The sequence below is a fragment of the Idiotropiscis lumnitzeri genome, chromosome 8 (genome assembly GCF_059441095.1).
Source record: "Idiotropiscis lumnitzeri isolate Australia: NSW breed Sydney's pygmy pipehorse chromosome 8, RoL_Ilum_1.0, whole genome shotgun sequence".
NCBI lineage: Eukaryota > Metazoa > Chordata > Actinopteri > Syngnathiformes > Syngnathidae > Idiotropiscis > Idiotropiscis lumnitzeri.
Window position 1 is genome coordinate 20,967,995 of NC_142398.1, and position 16,629 is coordinate 20,984,623.

Sequence of the window (16,629 nt, forward strand, 5' to 3'; positions counted from 1 at the left end):
TTCCCTGTATCACGCTCTGTCAGTACATTGCAAGACATGCCGCTGTCTGCTGGCTTGGAGGCTGTCAATAGTTTATCCAGAGAGTGGCAGTAGGCTTAGCCAGGCTGAGGAAATTTAGCCTTAGATATTTTCTTTCCTTTCAAGGCTTCCATGGCATGCCATTCCAAATACCAGTGACAGAGAGCGAGAGAGCAAAAGAGAGAGAGAGAGAGGGTGAAACGGAGTGGGGGCAACTTTAATAGATAGAAATTGAACATTACGCGACCAAAGCTGTCCGAGTCATCCTGGCTGGTACTGATAACTCACACATAGACATTCATTCACAGGATGTATTGCTAAGCATGCTTGTCTGCTCTCTCTCTCTCTCTCTCTCTCTCTCTCTCTCTCTCAAGCACAAAACATTGTCTAAACTTAACTTGAACGGAAAGCACATTCCAAAGTGAGATCCCATATTTTTTTTCCTCGACACAGACTTCCTCTTCTATTAGTTTATCTTTTCTCCAAATGTGAATAAATTTGGTTCATTTGTGTCTCTAGAGTAGGAAAACTAATGTTTTTTTTGTAGACAAATCTGTCAATTCGGAGCAAGAGACTTTGTGACAATGCGCGGTTGCAATGACAACTTGTGTCTGATTTGCAAAAGATTTTTCCGACGTGAAAGCAGCAGCTCAGTGACGAGTGACATTGAACTGAGGGTTGTAAATTTTATGGAGCAACACTGACCCCTAGTGGGTGTCATTTAGATTAGGTTTTGTTTTTGTTTTTTTCCCCATCAATTGTGTTTATGAAATGTGAATGGGTCAATCATATGCTTGCACTCGTGACTGAATGCGACGAGTTCATAAAGAACCTTGTGAAATGAAATCAATGGGTTGAGCTGTGTGTGAACATTGGTTGAGTGACGTAATCCGATTCTTTTAGCGCGCTAACTCCTCTTGTCTAATGTTTTTTTTTTCACTCTTCTCTCCTTTCTGCGGTCCAAACTGTTCAAGGCCATTTTATAAAATCGTTTTATTCCGATGGTCAAACTTTAAATGGCCCCTGTCCGAGTAAATACAACCACATGTGCTGCTGTATGTCTCGCGTTTTTCTCACCGAGTGCTCTCGATCGTTTCAAATGGCTGTTTGGGATTTGGCAGCAATTTTTCAGCTGACTGAACCGCTAATGCCATTCTGTTTTTGATCCGGGGTCTGCCTGTGCAAGAGCCCAAGTCAGACAGGGAGACAGGTTTGCTAAAATGGCAGATTGATTGAACAGCAGATGGGGCCAAGTGAGGGAGAGTGAGAATTTTGATGGCTTTTCAATCAAATGATTTTTTCATCGGGGATCGATGATTTATGTTCGGAAGCATTCTCGCGACAAATGTATACAAGTGAGTAAGGCTTAGCGTGGTTCTGGTGAGAAGTTGCTTGGAAGTTTATTGCTTGATGAGTTTCCATAGTGACTTGGGATTTGCTTGAGACTTACTTGTGACTTACGCTCACCTCTGAAGTAAACCTATGCCGCATTTTTTTTTGTCCTAGCAAAAAGGAATTCCAACAGTCTTTACATTTGACCTGACTCTGGAGCCCAATATGCCCATTCTGACTCAGACACTTGCTCATTACTGAAGAGGTTGTGGTACTTGGGCAATTTGTCTGAAAAAAAAAAAAAAGGTGAGGTTTATCACGAGGTCATTTTCCCTACCCGCTTGTCTGCACAGTGTGGACACATTCAAGTTGACCAAGAGAAAATGGGTCATGTATGGTCAGTCTGTGTCTCGGATGATGTATTTCCAAGCTGTGGGTGGCTTCTGCTCGGTCGAGCCCAGACGTCCCAAGTGGTCTCCGTATCATGTCTCTCCGCAACAGTAAATGACCGTTTATTCTGACAGGAGACGTGCACATGGCCCAGCAGGAGGCAGTTTACTCATTCATTTTCACCAACTTTAAAAAAATAAAATAAAAAGCTAGACAGGCACCTGAAATATATTTTAAACTTGAAACCATTTCATATTTTCTGTTGGCTTTTGAATTTTTTTTTCAGCAATAATAGAATGATTCATCTTTGCATTGTCAAAAAATAAATAAATACATACACCGGACATGCATTTGTACCTCCGATGTGAATCAACAATATCCTTAATGAATGGTTTAATATATTGCATTCTAATTGAAAAGTAGTGATGGTGAAATGAAGCATCAAATTTCCTTCATCAACCAGTTGTATTTTTTTTTACTCTTCTAGATGGCGCTGTTGGTATGTAATCATCTATAGACGAGTCAAAAAATACAACTGGTTCATGAAGCAAATTTGAAGCTTCATCTCCCCCCCCCCATGTCTCTCGGAAAGGCACATGTAAACCTCTCGTTACTTCAGTCATTGCTCAGTTTTATATCAAAGCGTGCACTCTGTTCTGATTTAGAGGTGCACACAGAGGAAGATGAATTATTTGATTTCTGAAGTCTCTGCCAGACTGGAAGGACGAACAAGATTGAAACTGGGACAATGGCAGAATTATAAATGAATAAATATATTCCAGCATGGCTGTTTTGACCCAATCATACACAAGCTAAACCAGATGTGATTTCACTCACGTGGCTGCGCAAATACAACACACAATAAGCATAGCGAAACCAAAATTCAAGTGGCTTTTTTTTTTTTTTTTTTACATGTTATCCTTTCAGCACATAAAAAAAGTGCTCAGTGGTGTTCAGGGACATTACCCAAATGTCATCTCATCTCTCAACATCTCAATATTCTAAAATTTGGGTTTCAGTGAAGAGAAGGAAAAAAAAAACTGAAAATTGAAAAGAAAAGTCATTCTAACTTTACGGCAACAGTTGGGCCTATTCTTCCAAGCACCGAGATGGAGGTGGTGAAACTCAAGGACTTGAGTTTCTTCAGTGCGCCGACAGCAAACAGTTTGAAGAAGAGAATCTAAGTTGAATTCATTGTTTGAGTTTATTCATAATGCGTTAAGTGCAAAATTTAACAAAAGAATTGTATGGCACTTAAATTTTTCTCGGAGCTCTCAATTTATTTAAGTAGTCAAACTATTTTCAAAGCAGTTTCTGGGCTCTGCTTAACTCCTGACTTCTTCAAAGATATTGAAGGTAAAGACAAAACTTGGGGATTTTACAAGCATTTTTTTTTTTTGCAATACAGTGCTACTGTTTTTGTTATTAAATTATTTGGTTCAGTCAGAATGCATTTGTTATTGACTGTAATGTATGTTATTGCGCTTCATTGGTACTACGGTTGAAACAGATTTTTTTTTTTTTACGCCAGCAAATCTTAAATCTACAGAAAATTGCGAAAAAAATAATATCAGAAGTGTCAAGGAGAGACTACTTCGACAAAAATGATTTGAGAAAAGTGGGTGAATTTGTTCTAAAATAAAGGCGCCATATCGCCGTTTCTTGCGTTCAATTCTCAGAATATTACCTCAACATTATGATTGCATCCAAAAATACTACTTTATTCATGCAGGACAAATGTTTTAGTAAAAAAAATAGAACATGCCAAAATACCTATTGCTACCTAATATTCCATACAAAACAGGTCTGTTTTTGAAGCACCTACAAAAAAAAAAAAAAAAAAAAAAGTGGGAAAAACAACAGGGCTGCTGTGAAAGTATTTCCCACTTGCTCCCAATGGGTAATGGATTTCTCCTTGGAACCAACATAAATCTCTCTTTAGAGGCGATAGCATCTACAACAGAGGGACTGTTTGAAACCACATTTATCTTCCTATCTCTCGCTCTCTCTCACACACACACACACAGATGTAATAGCTTCTGCTCGCTATTTCTGTCCTTTGAAAATGAGATTAAAATGTTATCCTCTGCGCCGCCTGCAATTTGTGGCTGCAACTTCACCAGAAACAGATCAGGTTTAACTCTGCACGACACAAGTGACAGTTTCCAGTGACACATCATGTCAACGACACATCATATATGAATATGTAACAAAATGTCTAATAACGGAATTTACAATATAGTGCAGGAGTGGGAAAACTACGGTCCTGGGGCCACATGTGGCCCCTTAAACGTTTTAATCCGGCCCGCCCAACTTTAAAAAAATTAAATGAATAAACCTTGTTCATGTTTTATTTTCTAACTACTGTGGCTTTTCAAAGACATACATATTGTTGTAATGCTTTTGTTCACTTTCATTTAAAATGAAATGTATTTTTTTTGCTCCGCTGAGGTGAGGTTACCAAATCACTCCATCCATCTGCTTCTGGTCCGGCCCCTCTGTCAAATTTTCGAATCCGGCTGAATTGGTATATTCACGGAATAAATATTTGGCCTTTTTTTGTTGTTGTTGTAAATTACACTTAACAACACTTCACATGTCCTGTCTTTTAAATGCAATTGAAGTATCCTCAGAAGCCCAAACACTGTTTTGCTTCAAGACTGCTGCCTGCCCATCATTCATCAACATGTATCCTCTGATGTCGTTTCAGGTTACATTTCTGCGTGAAGCGTTTGCCGCACACCAAGCAGCAGTATGGCCGCTCTCCGGTGTGGACTCTCCGATGGGCTTTGAGATTGCTCAGCTTGGCGAAGCTGCGGCCGCACAAAGAACAGCAGAAAGGCCTCTCGCCTGTGTGAGTCTGCAGGTGCGCCTTTAGGTTGCTCGGGTGGGGGAAACATTTGCCACACTGGCCACAGCGCAGGGAGTGCCTGAAACCAGGGTGACTGTCTGGATGGGATAAACGATGTCCATGATGCCAGTTTGCAGATGGAGGCTGTGCTCTGTTGTTAAGCCAGAGCGCGGCAGATAATTTGTGTGCAAGGTGATCCCGCTGGACCGACAGTCCAGTAGGGGGCATCGCTTTTGATGTGGAAGGAGTTTTGTTCAGTGGATTTAAGTTGAAGGTTTGAGAGTGAGTTGGGGACAATGTTGCGATGCTGTTTGACGGCGGGGGAGGAGTCTTTATCGAGGGTTGGCTGACATGTTTCACCGAAGCCTGCCGTCTGTCACATGTGGTGTCTTTAGAAGGCGGCTTGATTCCTTTCAGCATGACAGTTTTATGGAAATTTGGATTTTGCCTAACTGCACATGAGAAGGATGCAACTCCTGACTTTGTTGTTGCCTTTTTACTCACGCGCTGAGTGTTAACGCCACCATCTGAGGCCACGAAAACCTCCCGCTTAATTGGAACGCTCGGCGAGTCTGGATTTTCCAAGGAGGACGACTCGGAGGTAGAAATCGGATCTCTGCTTGTGTTAACACGACTCCTGTCATCTTTTACAACGGAGTCGACCGGCTCATTCTTGGCTGGCTGTAAAGAACAATTGCTTTTGGCAGTATCACACTCGCAGTCAGGTGGAACTCTGTGATGATGAAGCGTGAGGACTTTCCAGCCGGCGTGCATTTCCGCAGACACATCTGTAGTCGTGTCCAAGCTCTCCAGGCCTTCGGAGAAGGTGTATACATTTGATATCTGCAGGTCTTTCTCTGTTTCATTCTTTAAAAAAACATCACTTTTGTTGGTTTCCTGGCTATCACCTGGATATGCATTAAACCTCACACACACAGAATCAGATGCTTCTTCACCTGAGAATGAGAAAAATTGTTTCAAGCACGAGTTCACCAAGGATGAAGGATTATTTTCATTTTTAAAAAGTTACCAGAAAGTCTTAGGCTGCTTTTACAATTGAAAGCCAAATTGCACATAAAATGGCTTGCAAAAAATATTTGGCCCCTTTGAACCTATTGACAAATTGCAGGCTTCAAACAAACAAAATTGCATTGTTGATAAGAATCAACACAACACAAAAAAACATTTTTTTCTAGAAATAAAAAACTGAAAAGTGGGCCGTGAAAATTTATTTTGACCCCCTGATTTAATAGATTGTAAAAGTGTAAATTTGAAGGGCTGAATAACTGTACTGCATCATGCGGAGGTGTGTGTGTGGGGGGGGGGGTGCGCGTGTGTGTGTGTGTGTTAAGGACTCTCTCAATTATGCTCGCTATGGGGGGAAACACCTCATACTGCCACATTCTGAGGAAAGTTCAAACTTACTGACTTCATCTTTCACATCAGCAGCCGGCATCACATCAGCAGGTTCATCTTTCTGTAAAAAGGACAGACACAAAATAATTGTAACCATGTTGCTAACTTTCACTTGCCTCACTCTTCATTTCAATAACCACAAATCTCCTGAGAAAACCAAGTGGTTTGATGTATGATATTCATATACATACAGGGTACCCCAAAAGGCAATATATGCTTCCCTTTTCATATTTCATTTCAAGTGTCATTTGATTGACGCCTGGCAAGAAGTTTTTCTGGCCGTCACATTGCTCCAATGCAATTCTTAAACATCTCACCAACTGACAAAATACACCAAATTGTTCGAGTAGGTGTTCACGTCAAGTCAAGGAACGTTATCTGCAGCGGTGTAACACAACTAAACATTTACAAAAGCCTGTTTTAGCAGACACTTCTGAGAGAGATAAAGATGTACCCGTACCAACTCCAGGTCGTTAAAATGCCCCAGGCTTTTTATGATGCTCAATGAGGTTGTAGAGTCTCCTCTCTGGGAACTGTTATCAACAGTTGGCGGTAAGAAGCAGGTCTTGCGCTGCATGTTTTATATAAAACTGATATTTTTCAAAAAACTTTCCATGGATAGCGTCAATTGTATTTAGAGCAGTGCCACAACCATAAAACTTCTCAAACTGGCACTGAAATGCAGACTGTGACAGAAAACTTTTTGCTTTTGCTTGCCGTCAGCTTTTCAATACTTGTGTAATGGGCAAGGGAATGATGTGCTTACAAAAACTACAAAACCCCATCTGTCAAGCAAATGAATGTTTGGAACAACTGTATATAATGCGCTCTTGGTATATTTTATGTCTGCTGTGAGATAATCACATGCGTGTCCTCCTCTTGGGTGAGAATAGCTGAGGGTTCATCTGCCTCTGATTCTATTTCACAGCTTGGGTTGGAGGGCAAAACATCTGGAAATAAAAGCATTGAATAATCATTTATTTTGTCATCTTTATTTTCCAAGTGCTCGTTTCTGTCAGTTCTCACCACCAGGCTGTTCTTCAAGGCTTTCTTCTGAAGCGTTCCCATGGTCATCACTTGCAGTCTCATCAAACGTGCCATTTTTATTTCCTTCTTTCTCACCACGATCATTTAATTTCATCTCAGCGCATTCCAATTTTATCCTCAGGGTCTCCAACTCCTGATTCTTGCGTTTCACTTCATCCAAAAAGCAGTCCTCTACCAGCTGCGTGACCTTGTACATGGCGGTCTTCGTCATAGTCTCCATCAAGTCGAGGAGCTGCGTCTGGAAGGTGACAACGAGGATGTCCAAGTCTGCCATGACGGCAACTCGGGGTACGTTTGTATAAAAATGTTCCAAAATGAAAGTTTGGCTTGGCACGTAAAATCGAAGTATGGTCGTTCCTCTCGGTAATCGCCACTCTTAGATTCGTCTTGTTGCGTGAATTCCGCTTGCTGTGAGCGAAGCAGCGGATACTTGCCTGCCTTCGCTTAGCAAGCTTATGCTAATTAATCAATTCCATTGGCCACCAAATAACGGTCTTCGTTCGATTTAAGTATAATAGCGAACGCTATGAAAATGTTCCCAGGAAAGGAAAGTGGAGTAAATGAAATTAGTGTTAAAAAAAAACACATTTGGTCAATACTTGAAGTTTGACGAGCTGCTTGTTGTTGACAGTGACGTGGTACGGTGGCCGCTTAAGACAATGAAAAAACAAAACGCGTTTATCATTAAGTGAAACCCAAATGCTGCCCAAGTCCGCTTTTTGTCGTTGTCGAATTTTGGCTGTCATTACCATGTAACTCATCTCTCCAGGTTAATGGAGTCACAAAATTCATTGCCATTTCTGAACTGTAACACCAACCTATTTTGGCGCATATATTGTGAAGTTTGTTGGTCATTTATTAACTTACTAAATTAAAACGTGTCTAGCCTTATACTTTCGCCCATGTAAATAAATCAAAAACTTCAAAATTCCAGTCAACTGTTATTGTATTTCTTTTTACTTCCGTACATTAACATTTGTACTTCCGAGTTTTAGCTACGGCATGCAAGTTAGGACATAAGGCGTAATTTACTTCCAATGCATATTCTTAATAAACCCGCAATACGAATGTAAACGGAAACTCTATGACTTCGAAGGGCTTATAAAGCTTGTGGGCCTCAATTTTAAAAAAATATGGAACTAAAAGACGGCGTCCTATTTGACTCCGAGGGCTGCGCATGCGCGTTGCTCGTCGCCAGACAAGACCGCAGTTAGACGTGCGTCACGCATTTTGCTGTTCGCAAATTTAAAACGGACTGTGCATATTATTGCTCAATAAGCGGGTACAAAACCGGAGGCCATGTTGAAGACGGTCGTTACGCCATATATTGACTAATCTTGTAAATGCCGTAAAAGTGGACCCGTGATTCTTAACTCAAGCGAAAGAATAACATAATACGATGTCAACGGACGATTTTCAAACCAAGTTCGCTTCCTTTATGGAGAGTATAGTGAAGAGTACAATCGCAGAAACTACCAAACTTTTCGAAAGTGTGGTTGATGAATTAAAGGCTGAATTGTCAAAGGTCAAGACGGAGAACGAGGCCCTCAAAACAACATGTAGACAAATGGAGGATGCGAAAACGAAAACCATGGCAATCGGCGAGTCTGGCCAAAGTGTCCGTCCGAAGATGCGTGATACAGCCGATCAAGGCGGTGAGTTTTAATGCGTTTCTGAGTCGTAAAGTAGAATCTTAATTGGATAAATTTTTCTCAAAGGTATGCTTGAAGATGTGTTTTATGAGACGGATGTGCTACATTCATCTGTAGACTTCGTGTCGTAGGAGGCAACCCTTCAGATAATACCCTTGCATTGCGTGATAAATGAGAGAAAGTCCACCCGAACGCATCCATGCTAAGCTTAACGCTTAAAGAATGCGCACATTGTTACAGTGGCTAACATTATTTTCCCTCCATTTTGTTTTGTGTTCGTGTGTGTGGTTGGACGGCAATTTATGCAGTTGCACTTCCGGTGTCGGTTCGTGATGTGATCCGCTTGCGATCGGGCTCCTTTTGTGTCTTGCGCGCCTGCTGATGACGTCACGCGTTCTAATATATTTGTTCATGTTTGTCACCCATGTTTATTGTGTTTGTATGTTTTGGGTTACTAACAAGTATGTTTACTACTGCTTTTGCAAGGATCATCCTTGTTTATTTGGTCTTTTTTTTTTTTTTTTGGTGATGTGGGGTGGGCGAGGACAAAGACGTCACGTCAATGTTCCGTCAATGTTCCGTTGCCTTGGGAATCATACTGTGGTTCAGGGTCGAAGGGAATACATGGAAATATCATGTCATTTTCCACACCGCTTATCCTGGACAGGGTTGCGGGAGGGTGCTGGGGCCTATCCAAGCTGACAACGGGCGAAAGGCGCACTACACCCCGAACTGGTCGCCAGCCAGTCACAGAGTAGACATAGACACCGTCACTGAGTGGGAACCGAACCCATGCTGCCCGCACACAAGTCTGGCAAATGTACCGCTACACCATCACCATCGCATTCTGATGTTCGTGTAGCGCTTCTTCCAGATGTATTGGTAGGAACATACTCCACACATTGCTATTTTTGCCTTAGAGACAGAAATAATGTGAAAATGCCACGGAGAAATGTATTCAAGTTATGCCGAAGTCAGACTACGTGAATGTATCTCGATTTTGGGCCGACAGATGTCTCGTGACAAACGTAATGTCTCATAGCCAATTTTGAGTTGTCTTGACGCATCATAACTTGTGTAGTGATTTAGGATATTATTTTCACCCTGCATATTATTTCGCAGATATTCTTCCTGGTTATCCTTTGACGGAAGTGCAACCAGAGGAGCAAAGTATAGCCGAACAAAACAAACGATGTGAGAAAGAGTACTTGGTGTACTCCCCGCTGAAGGACCATGACTATGACACTACAAAGGATGCACATTCAAAGCTGCCAATTTCACTTCCAACTCACAAGGTGTGTATAACTTCTGCTTGCAATATTAAAATGTAAAATACATCGATGTATTTTTAGGGCTCGAAATTGTAAAACTTGACTTCTAACGGATGCTTCAGAATTCATAAATTGTCTGGCTTGGCATCTTTGTGCCTCTTTACAGTGCATCTCATTTCTTATGAGTGTGTTTTGTGAATTTTCCTGGATTCTTGAAACACTTTATACGAAAGGACAGGAGAATTAATAAAATACTTATCCACCAGAAATGACATTCAAGTAAGCACGCTGACATTCTAAGGGGGAAAAAATAGTGGCAGTGTCTATGGTAGAAATGATCGCTTGTAAGGTGACTAAGCATTCAAGTGTTTTAGGCTGCAAAATTCATTGTTTTGTTTTTTTAATCCATCTCTGGGGTGGCGATTTTGTCACTTGCTGTCAGCTGAAAATCACATGCCTGTTGCTCAGGTCTCAGGTCACAACCAATCACTGCTTATGTTTTCTGAAGCTGAGTCACGATTGGTCGTTAGTTACTGTGATGTCATTTTCAGTCAACAGAAGTGACAAAATGGTCATCCCTGAGATGGCTGAAAACGGGGAGAATTTACTGCTCAACTTTTATTCTGCAAACGCCGTATTAACCGCAATGCCATGTGTCGGCTAGTGGGACTGCATAGAACATATTCTTGTCAAGAAAATTTGGGGGTTGACTTCTCCTTTAACTTTTCTTTTGGTTTCCTTCCACGTTGTCCACACATGCAAATGTCCGCATTAATGGTTGTCTACTTGTGCCCTCTGATTGGCAAACTTTTTCAGGGTGTACTAATGAGAGGGTTCTCGTTGGAAAAACAGATAGGGTAGGCTCCATAGAATGCAAAGAAGTAATAAGGCTTGAGTGGTTTGGTTTTTGCTTCATCTGCTCCATCTTTATTCTGTGTGCAGTTATTAAGCGGCTTGGATAGTGGATGGACGGATAGTTGCTTTATTATTGTCTTATGTTTCTTTTTTTCTTCTCTATTTTACAGGATTCAGAATGCACTGTAATCAGCAGGAACACATTGTGTGCCGTTTCAGGTGAGAAGTCCAAGCTGGCTGAAAATATTGACGCACGCATTTTTGAATTGTACTTCAAAAATGTGCGAATTGCAAATGTTGTGCCAGTCTTAAAGGGGAAGTGAACCCCAAAGTTTTCTTTCCGATATATTCTATGCGGCCCCACTAGTCTAAGCACGGTATTTGATTAATATTGCGACTGTGGAATATAAATTAAGAAGGAAAATCCACCCGTTTTTTTTCCATCTCAGGAGGGGAACACTTTGCCAGTCGCTGTCGACTGAGAACGACATCTCGATTATTCGTGGCTTAGGTCATGACCAAACATGGCTCAGGATACTGGTGAGCCGTCATTGCTCATTATCTGAGCCCTGAGCAACTGTGATGTCATTTTTGGTTGACGACAAGTGGCAAAATGGCCGCCCCCCCTGAGATAATAAAAACTGGTGGATTTGCTGCTTAATTCTATTCCACAATCGCAATCTTAATCAGAATACCGTGTTTAGACTAGTGGAGCTACATAGCACGTATTGAAAAGAAAACTTTGAGGTGAACTTCTCCTTTAATTTCCTTTTATTATTCCCCCCCTCACATTTCTTAGATTCACCACCAACCACTGTTTGTGGAAATGAAACCGAAGGCTTTGAGATTGACCAACTAAGTTTAAATGGAGAGGACGGAAAAAAACAGGAGACGCAAGTGCCCTCAGTTGACCCCAGTTTGGAACAGGATCATAATTTACATGAGGCACGTCATTGCTCCATAGCGCCAGTCAATGATTTCAAGTCACCTGGTACAATAAGTAATAAAATGGAAGTGGATGCCAGAGCTGGTCAAATCTTGGCCAAATTGGTGACCGGAGGCTTTGCAAGTCCAGGAAAAACCTTCCAGGAACAGTTGAAGGCATCAATTGAGCAACCATCAGTATGTGAAAAACCGCTTGTCAGTGCGCAACGATGTGTTTTTGTTGAGCCGACACTGCTGGACACACAACAGCAAGGAGAACCATTGAAATGCAGCTCGACAAAACATGAGAGCACGTGCGAAACCCAAGGGCCTGTGAACCAAAACGGAAAAGAGAGCGAACCGTCCTCCCAAAAAGTGACACGCCTGCAAAAGACCCACATAAAAACACTTTGGTGCCCTCCAAACGGTCCTGAGGAAAGAATACATCAAGTGAATAATTCACCTTCCGTTTGCGACGAGAGCACGTCTTCATGTTGGGTTGTGGAAGTCTCGTCGGAGCAACCCGAAGACACGGTCATCATTGTTTCACCTTCGATACAAAAGAGAACGAGCACGGCATCGGAAGACCGAGCGGACTATCACACTTCACCTCTCTTTGTTTCAGCGTTCTCTTTGTCCGAAACAGGTTTATATTTTCAGCATCCCTGCGTGGAAATAGAAGAAGCGGCGATTCATACCCCGAGCAGTGCCAACCCATCCGCATCCAAGTTATCCAAGCGACGGAGCACCTCGGTAACGCTTCAAGACGCGACACTCCTCGTTGAAGCAATGGATCAGTCCGCACCAAATTTTACCTCCCCCCGTGAAAATGAAACGCTCTCTGTTGCAGCCTTACCACCTGCGGCCCAGTGCCCATTACCCACCCAGTTCCCATCCCAGTCACCACCAACCGCCAATCGAAGTGACAAAGGTGTGGATGAGGTGTCAGCAAACAAGACACTGTTTGTCACGTCTACAACAAAATCCAGCAGTTCTCAGTCCCACATCCGAGCTCCGACGGCGCTCCAACAACAACATAGCGTTACGTCTTCTGACATTCCTTCTACATCGTCATTGACTGCCCCAGCAAGACCCGCGCTGGAGCAACGCTCTCCCCGCTCTCCAAGTATATCGGCAGCACCGTTACAGACACGAGACCCTGTCCCGGATAATATCATAGTTTTGTCCGAATCGCCATCCGTTCCTCCACAACATATAATTGCCCCAACTGCTACGTTCCACGATGAGTGTCAAACGCCTTCTTCAGAAGTTTCCCAAAGCAAAAATGATCTGACTTTCACAACGGCTGCTCCCCTTGTCCCATCTGACACAACAGAAGAAAGGACATGCCAAATACCCCACACGCAAATCAAAATAATCATTCCCCGAGCTTCAGCTGTGCTCGAAAATGATCCCCAAGTGTCTGAGATGCTCGTTGCACCGACCAACCAGAATTCATTTGGACCAGATGTCACTCTGTCATCGTCACAGCGCCCAAATTTGTGTGTGCAAACGAAAACAACACCGCAGACTGGACGCATCCCATTTACTATCTCCACATTGTCACCCTCGCAGCCGGAATGTTCGTCGCAGCAGACGAGCATTTGTGAACATTTACAAACAACTCTTGGGGAACAAACGGCTAAAAGTCTCATGATAAATTGTTTCCCACTGGACCCATCAATCGGACTAGATACGCTACCATGCCTGGCATTGGCCTCCAGATCCATTTTACTTTCACGTGGAAAGGAATCTGAAGTCGTCCCACCCCGCAGAACCTCATCTGTGGTCGATGACCGGGCATCCGACCCAAAAGTCCGTCCATCAGAAGAGTCTGCATTCTCAACCAGCATGTGTCTCAAATCAAACGAAACTGAAATTCAAAACGCCTCTTCGGTGTCAGAGATGGCACCAGCGGACACCATATTGGTTGAGGAAGCAGACACTTTTTCGTCATCCTGTTCACCCTCCAGTGTGGCCCAACCAGTCTTGGAGAAATCGACAATGGACTTTGTGTGTTCAGCTGACGCTGACCGAGCACATCCAATTTATCCACAGAATGAGGAAATGATCAATAATGGAGGGCGGGAATGCGCTTCACCAATTGGCTGTTCTGCTCATTTCCAATTAAACGCCACCGCCGGGGACATATCGGATCCTCATTTACAATTGAGCCAAACTCACTTCCTTGCTGATGGTGCTTTAATTACCCCCCCACTGCCACACACCGAAACCAACACCACCCATGTCAACTCCAATCATCCTTTACAGTCTAACAGTCTAAAAACGGGAGACGCCCAAAATTCTGCAAGTCAAACATTTGAATCGACCCTATATCCATGGTCAAAATCAACTCCCGGTACAAGTGACCTGATAAAGACAAAATCATCCCTGCTAAGTACGTCCGAGCCATGTACCAATGATAGTGTCTGTGAAAAGTCGGGAGATTTTAATCAGAGTCCCGTGTCAGGTTTAACCAAAGATAAACAAACACAAACAACACTCCCTGCTGTCATCACTGAAAGTTCGAGTAGGATTAAACAGGAGGCGAGCCCCAACAAGTTGAAAGCCACGACCGTGTGTCTCAGGTCAAGCACAAGAAAAGATTCCACCACTTCTCTCAAGACTAAAGTCCCACCTGAGAGTCCTAAGAGATTTGTCTCTGCGAAGAAAAATGCTGGTGTTCAAAATAGCCAATCAAATTGCGCTCAGGATCTTCCCCCTCCTAGGACAACTTGTCCAAAAAACTCCCACTTACCCGCCGTCAGTCCAAATGAGTCCAGTTTAATTCAAATTGCCCGCCCCGCGAAAACGCCTTATTCTGAATCACTCCGAAGTTGCAACGCTTCGAAAGAAGAGCAAACCTCCAGACCGCTAAAAAGAAAATCCACCACGTTATTTTTGGGGAAAACGTCTCCCGCAAGTGCTCGGTGTTCACGTAACACCAGAGCGAGTACTGCTAAGAAATCTAGATTAAATCAAACGTGTACTGCGTCAGAAAAGAATGTCGAGAGAGAAAATGCAAAAAAGTTAGCCGCAGCGACAAAGGCTAAGACTGTCGACAAATCGAAGCCAAGTAAATTAAAGAAACGTAATCAAGTAATAAACCATTACGCCAGCGATGAAACACCAAACAAATCTTCCCAACCGGTGTGGACTCGAGCTCGAGAAGCCGCCTCGTTAAGAGAAACGAGGTCATCACTTTTCCAGAAAGGGACAAGCATCCCAAGATCTCCCGATCTCCCGGCCGTCTCCTCGCCAAATCTTTCTCACCATCCGACACATGTCAAAGCCGCGGCGATTGTAACGCCGATGCAGCCTCTCGCTGCCATTGGTGAGCGGCTGCTCAAGAACCAATGTGGCGAATGTGGTCGTGTTCTGAGTAGCGGTGCTGCTCTGGAGAGCCACGTCAGCCTCCACACCGGCCACAGACCGTTCTCTTGTACACTTTGCGGCAAGTGCTTCCCTGACGCCAAAGGTCTGAGACGACATGTCCGAGTGCATCGCGATGACCGGATTCACGTCTGCCAGCAGTGCGGGAAGGGTTTTGTTTATGGTTTTGGTCTCACAAAACATGTCCAGATGGTGCATGGGAAAATCAAGCCGTTTGTCTGCCATATCTGCAACTGTAACAAGGCTTTCTTCACAAAGCGAGATCTGGAGACCCACATACGAATCCACACGGGGGAGAAACCATTCCAATGCCACCTTTGTGAAAAAAAGTTTGCAAGGAGAGTCGAACTAAACGTGCATCTGAGGTGGCACAACGGGGAGAAAAGACACTGGTGCCCATATTGTGGGAAAGGATTTTTAGACTATAACAACCTGAAAAGACACAAGTATATCCACACAGGAGAGAAACCGCATTCTTGCCCGCATTGCCCAAAACACTTTACACAGTCTGGACACCTGAAAAAGCATGTCAAAAATGTTCATAAAGTAAAATGATCGTCAGGCTGTAAGTTGCCATTTTTAAATACAAATGTGACAGTTTTTTTATTGGAATCATTGATATAGAGATGATGTGTGAAATAAAAAAAAAAGTTATTTGAATATACTTGGATGTCACTTGTTTATATGTCAAGTTTCTATAATATATGCAACCAGATTTTCCATCGAGTTCCTTGTAAACATTTCAGTGTCTGAAGTCCGATTTGTATACGCAAATGAACTGATACTATATTTGCACACTTTTTTATATTTAAAAAAATCCTATGGCATTTACTGGTTTGTGCAATGAACAATTTAGGTCACTTGGTGACAGTATTTTCCTTTCACACAATATTTTCCTGCATGAAAATATTAAATTGCCAACAGTCAAAGAGTCATTTGCAATGCACATTATGTGATGTAGATGCCAAGAAGAAAGTGCTCATAGGTCAAGACACTTCTGGACAACTCGTTATTCTCAAGTGACACATCGCACCAGATTACTCAATGCAGTACATTTTGGAGAGAACAATTTACTCAAAAAACACTATTTGGTCCCATCAAACGCGGTAAAATATTCACCGTCTACGAAATTAAGAAATGATCTGCATGCCGCAGTTTTCTATGTTGAAAAAAAAAAAATTGCCTTTTAACACGGCAACACCTCTGCCAATTAAAACAGAACAGACAAAAAAAATCAAGATTTAGATTTTGAGATTTTTATTTTCTCAACTATCGAGCGCCCCCTATCCGTGAAAGAAAAATCCACCGAAAAGCCGCACCGTTATATTAGCCTTATGGTTCAAAATCTAGGAAAAAATTAGCGGCTTATAGTCCGGAAAATATGGTAATCACATCATCAAATGTATTTTTAGAACTATAAATTGTTTAATTGTCAAATTAAAGGGAACAAAGAAAAGAACTTCCTGTAACTTGGAATGTA

General features: G+C 42.5%; 2 protein-coding genes across 3 annotated transcripts; one reads left to right on the forward strand and one right to left on the reverse strand.

Annotated features, from left to right (window-relative positions):
* Window positions 1–4,077: 4,077 nt before the first annotated feature.
* LOC148332710 (uncharacterized) lies at window positions 4,078–7,690 on the reverse strand. 2 transcript variants are annotated; one of them, XM_088303119.1, is made up of 4 exons: window positions 7,034–7,690; window positions 6,872–6,957; window positions 6,017–6,068; window positions 4,078–5,547 (listed from the first exon to the last, which is right to left on the reverse strand). In XM_088303119.1, exons 1-4 carry the CDS (start codon window positions 7,326–7,328, stop codon window positions 4,415–4,417), a joined length of 1,566 nt encoding a protein of 521 aa, XP_088159245.1. In that variant the 5' UTR covers window positions 7,329–7,690; the 3' UTR covers window positions 4,078–4,414. The 2 variants fall into 2 exon arrangements, with proteins under 2 accessions (XP_088159245.1, XP_088159246.1); XM_088303120.1 differs by lacking the exons at window positions 6,872–6,957; window positions 7,034–7,690 and adding an exon at window positions 6,468–6,830.
* A 449-nt stretch (window positions 7,691–8,139) lies between these two features.
* LOC148332711 (uncharacterized) lies at window positions 8,140–15,809 on the forward strand. Its single transcript, XM_088303118.1, has 4 exons — window positions 8,140–8,709; window positions 9,829–10,001; window positions 11,003–11,051; window positions 11,632–15,809. The coding sequence occupies exons 1-4, from the start codon at window positions 8,454–8,456 to the stop codon at window positions 15,702–15,704; spliced, it is 4,551 nt and encodes a 1,516-aa protein (XP_088159244.1). The 5' UTR covers window positions 8,140–8,453; the 3' UTR covers window positions 15,705–15,809.
* Window positions 15,810–16,629: the final 820 nt, after the last annotated feature.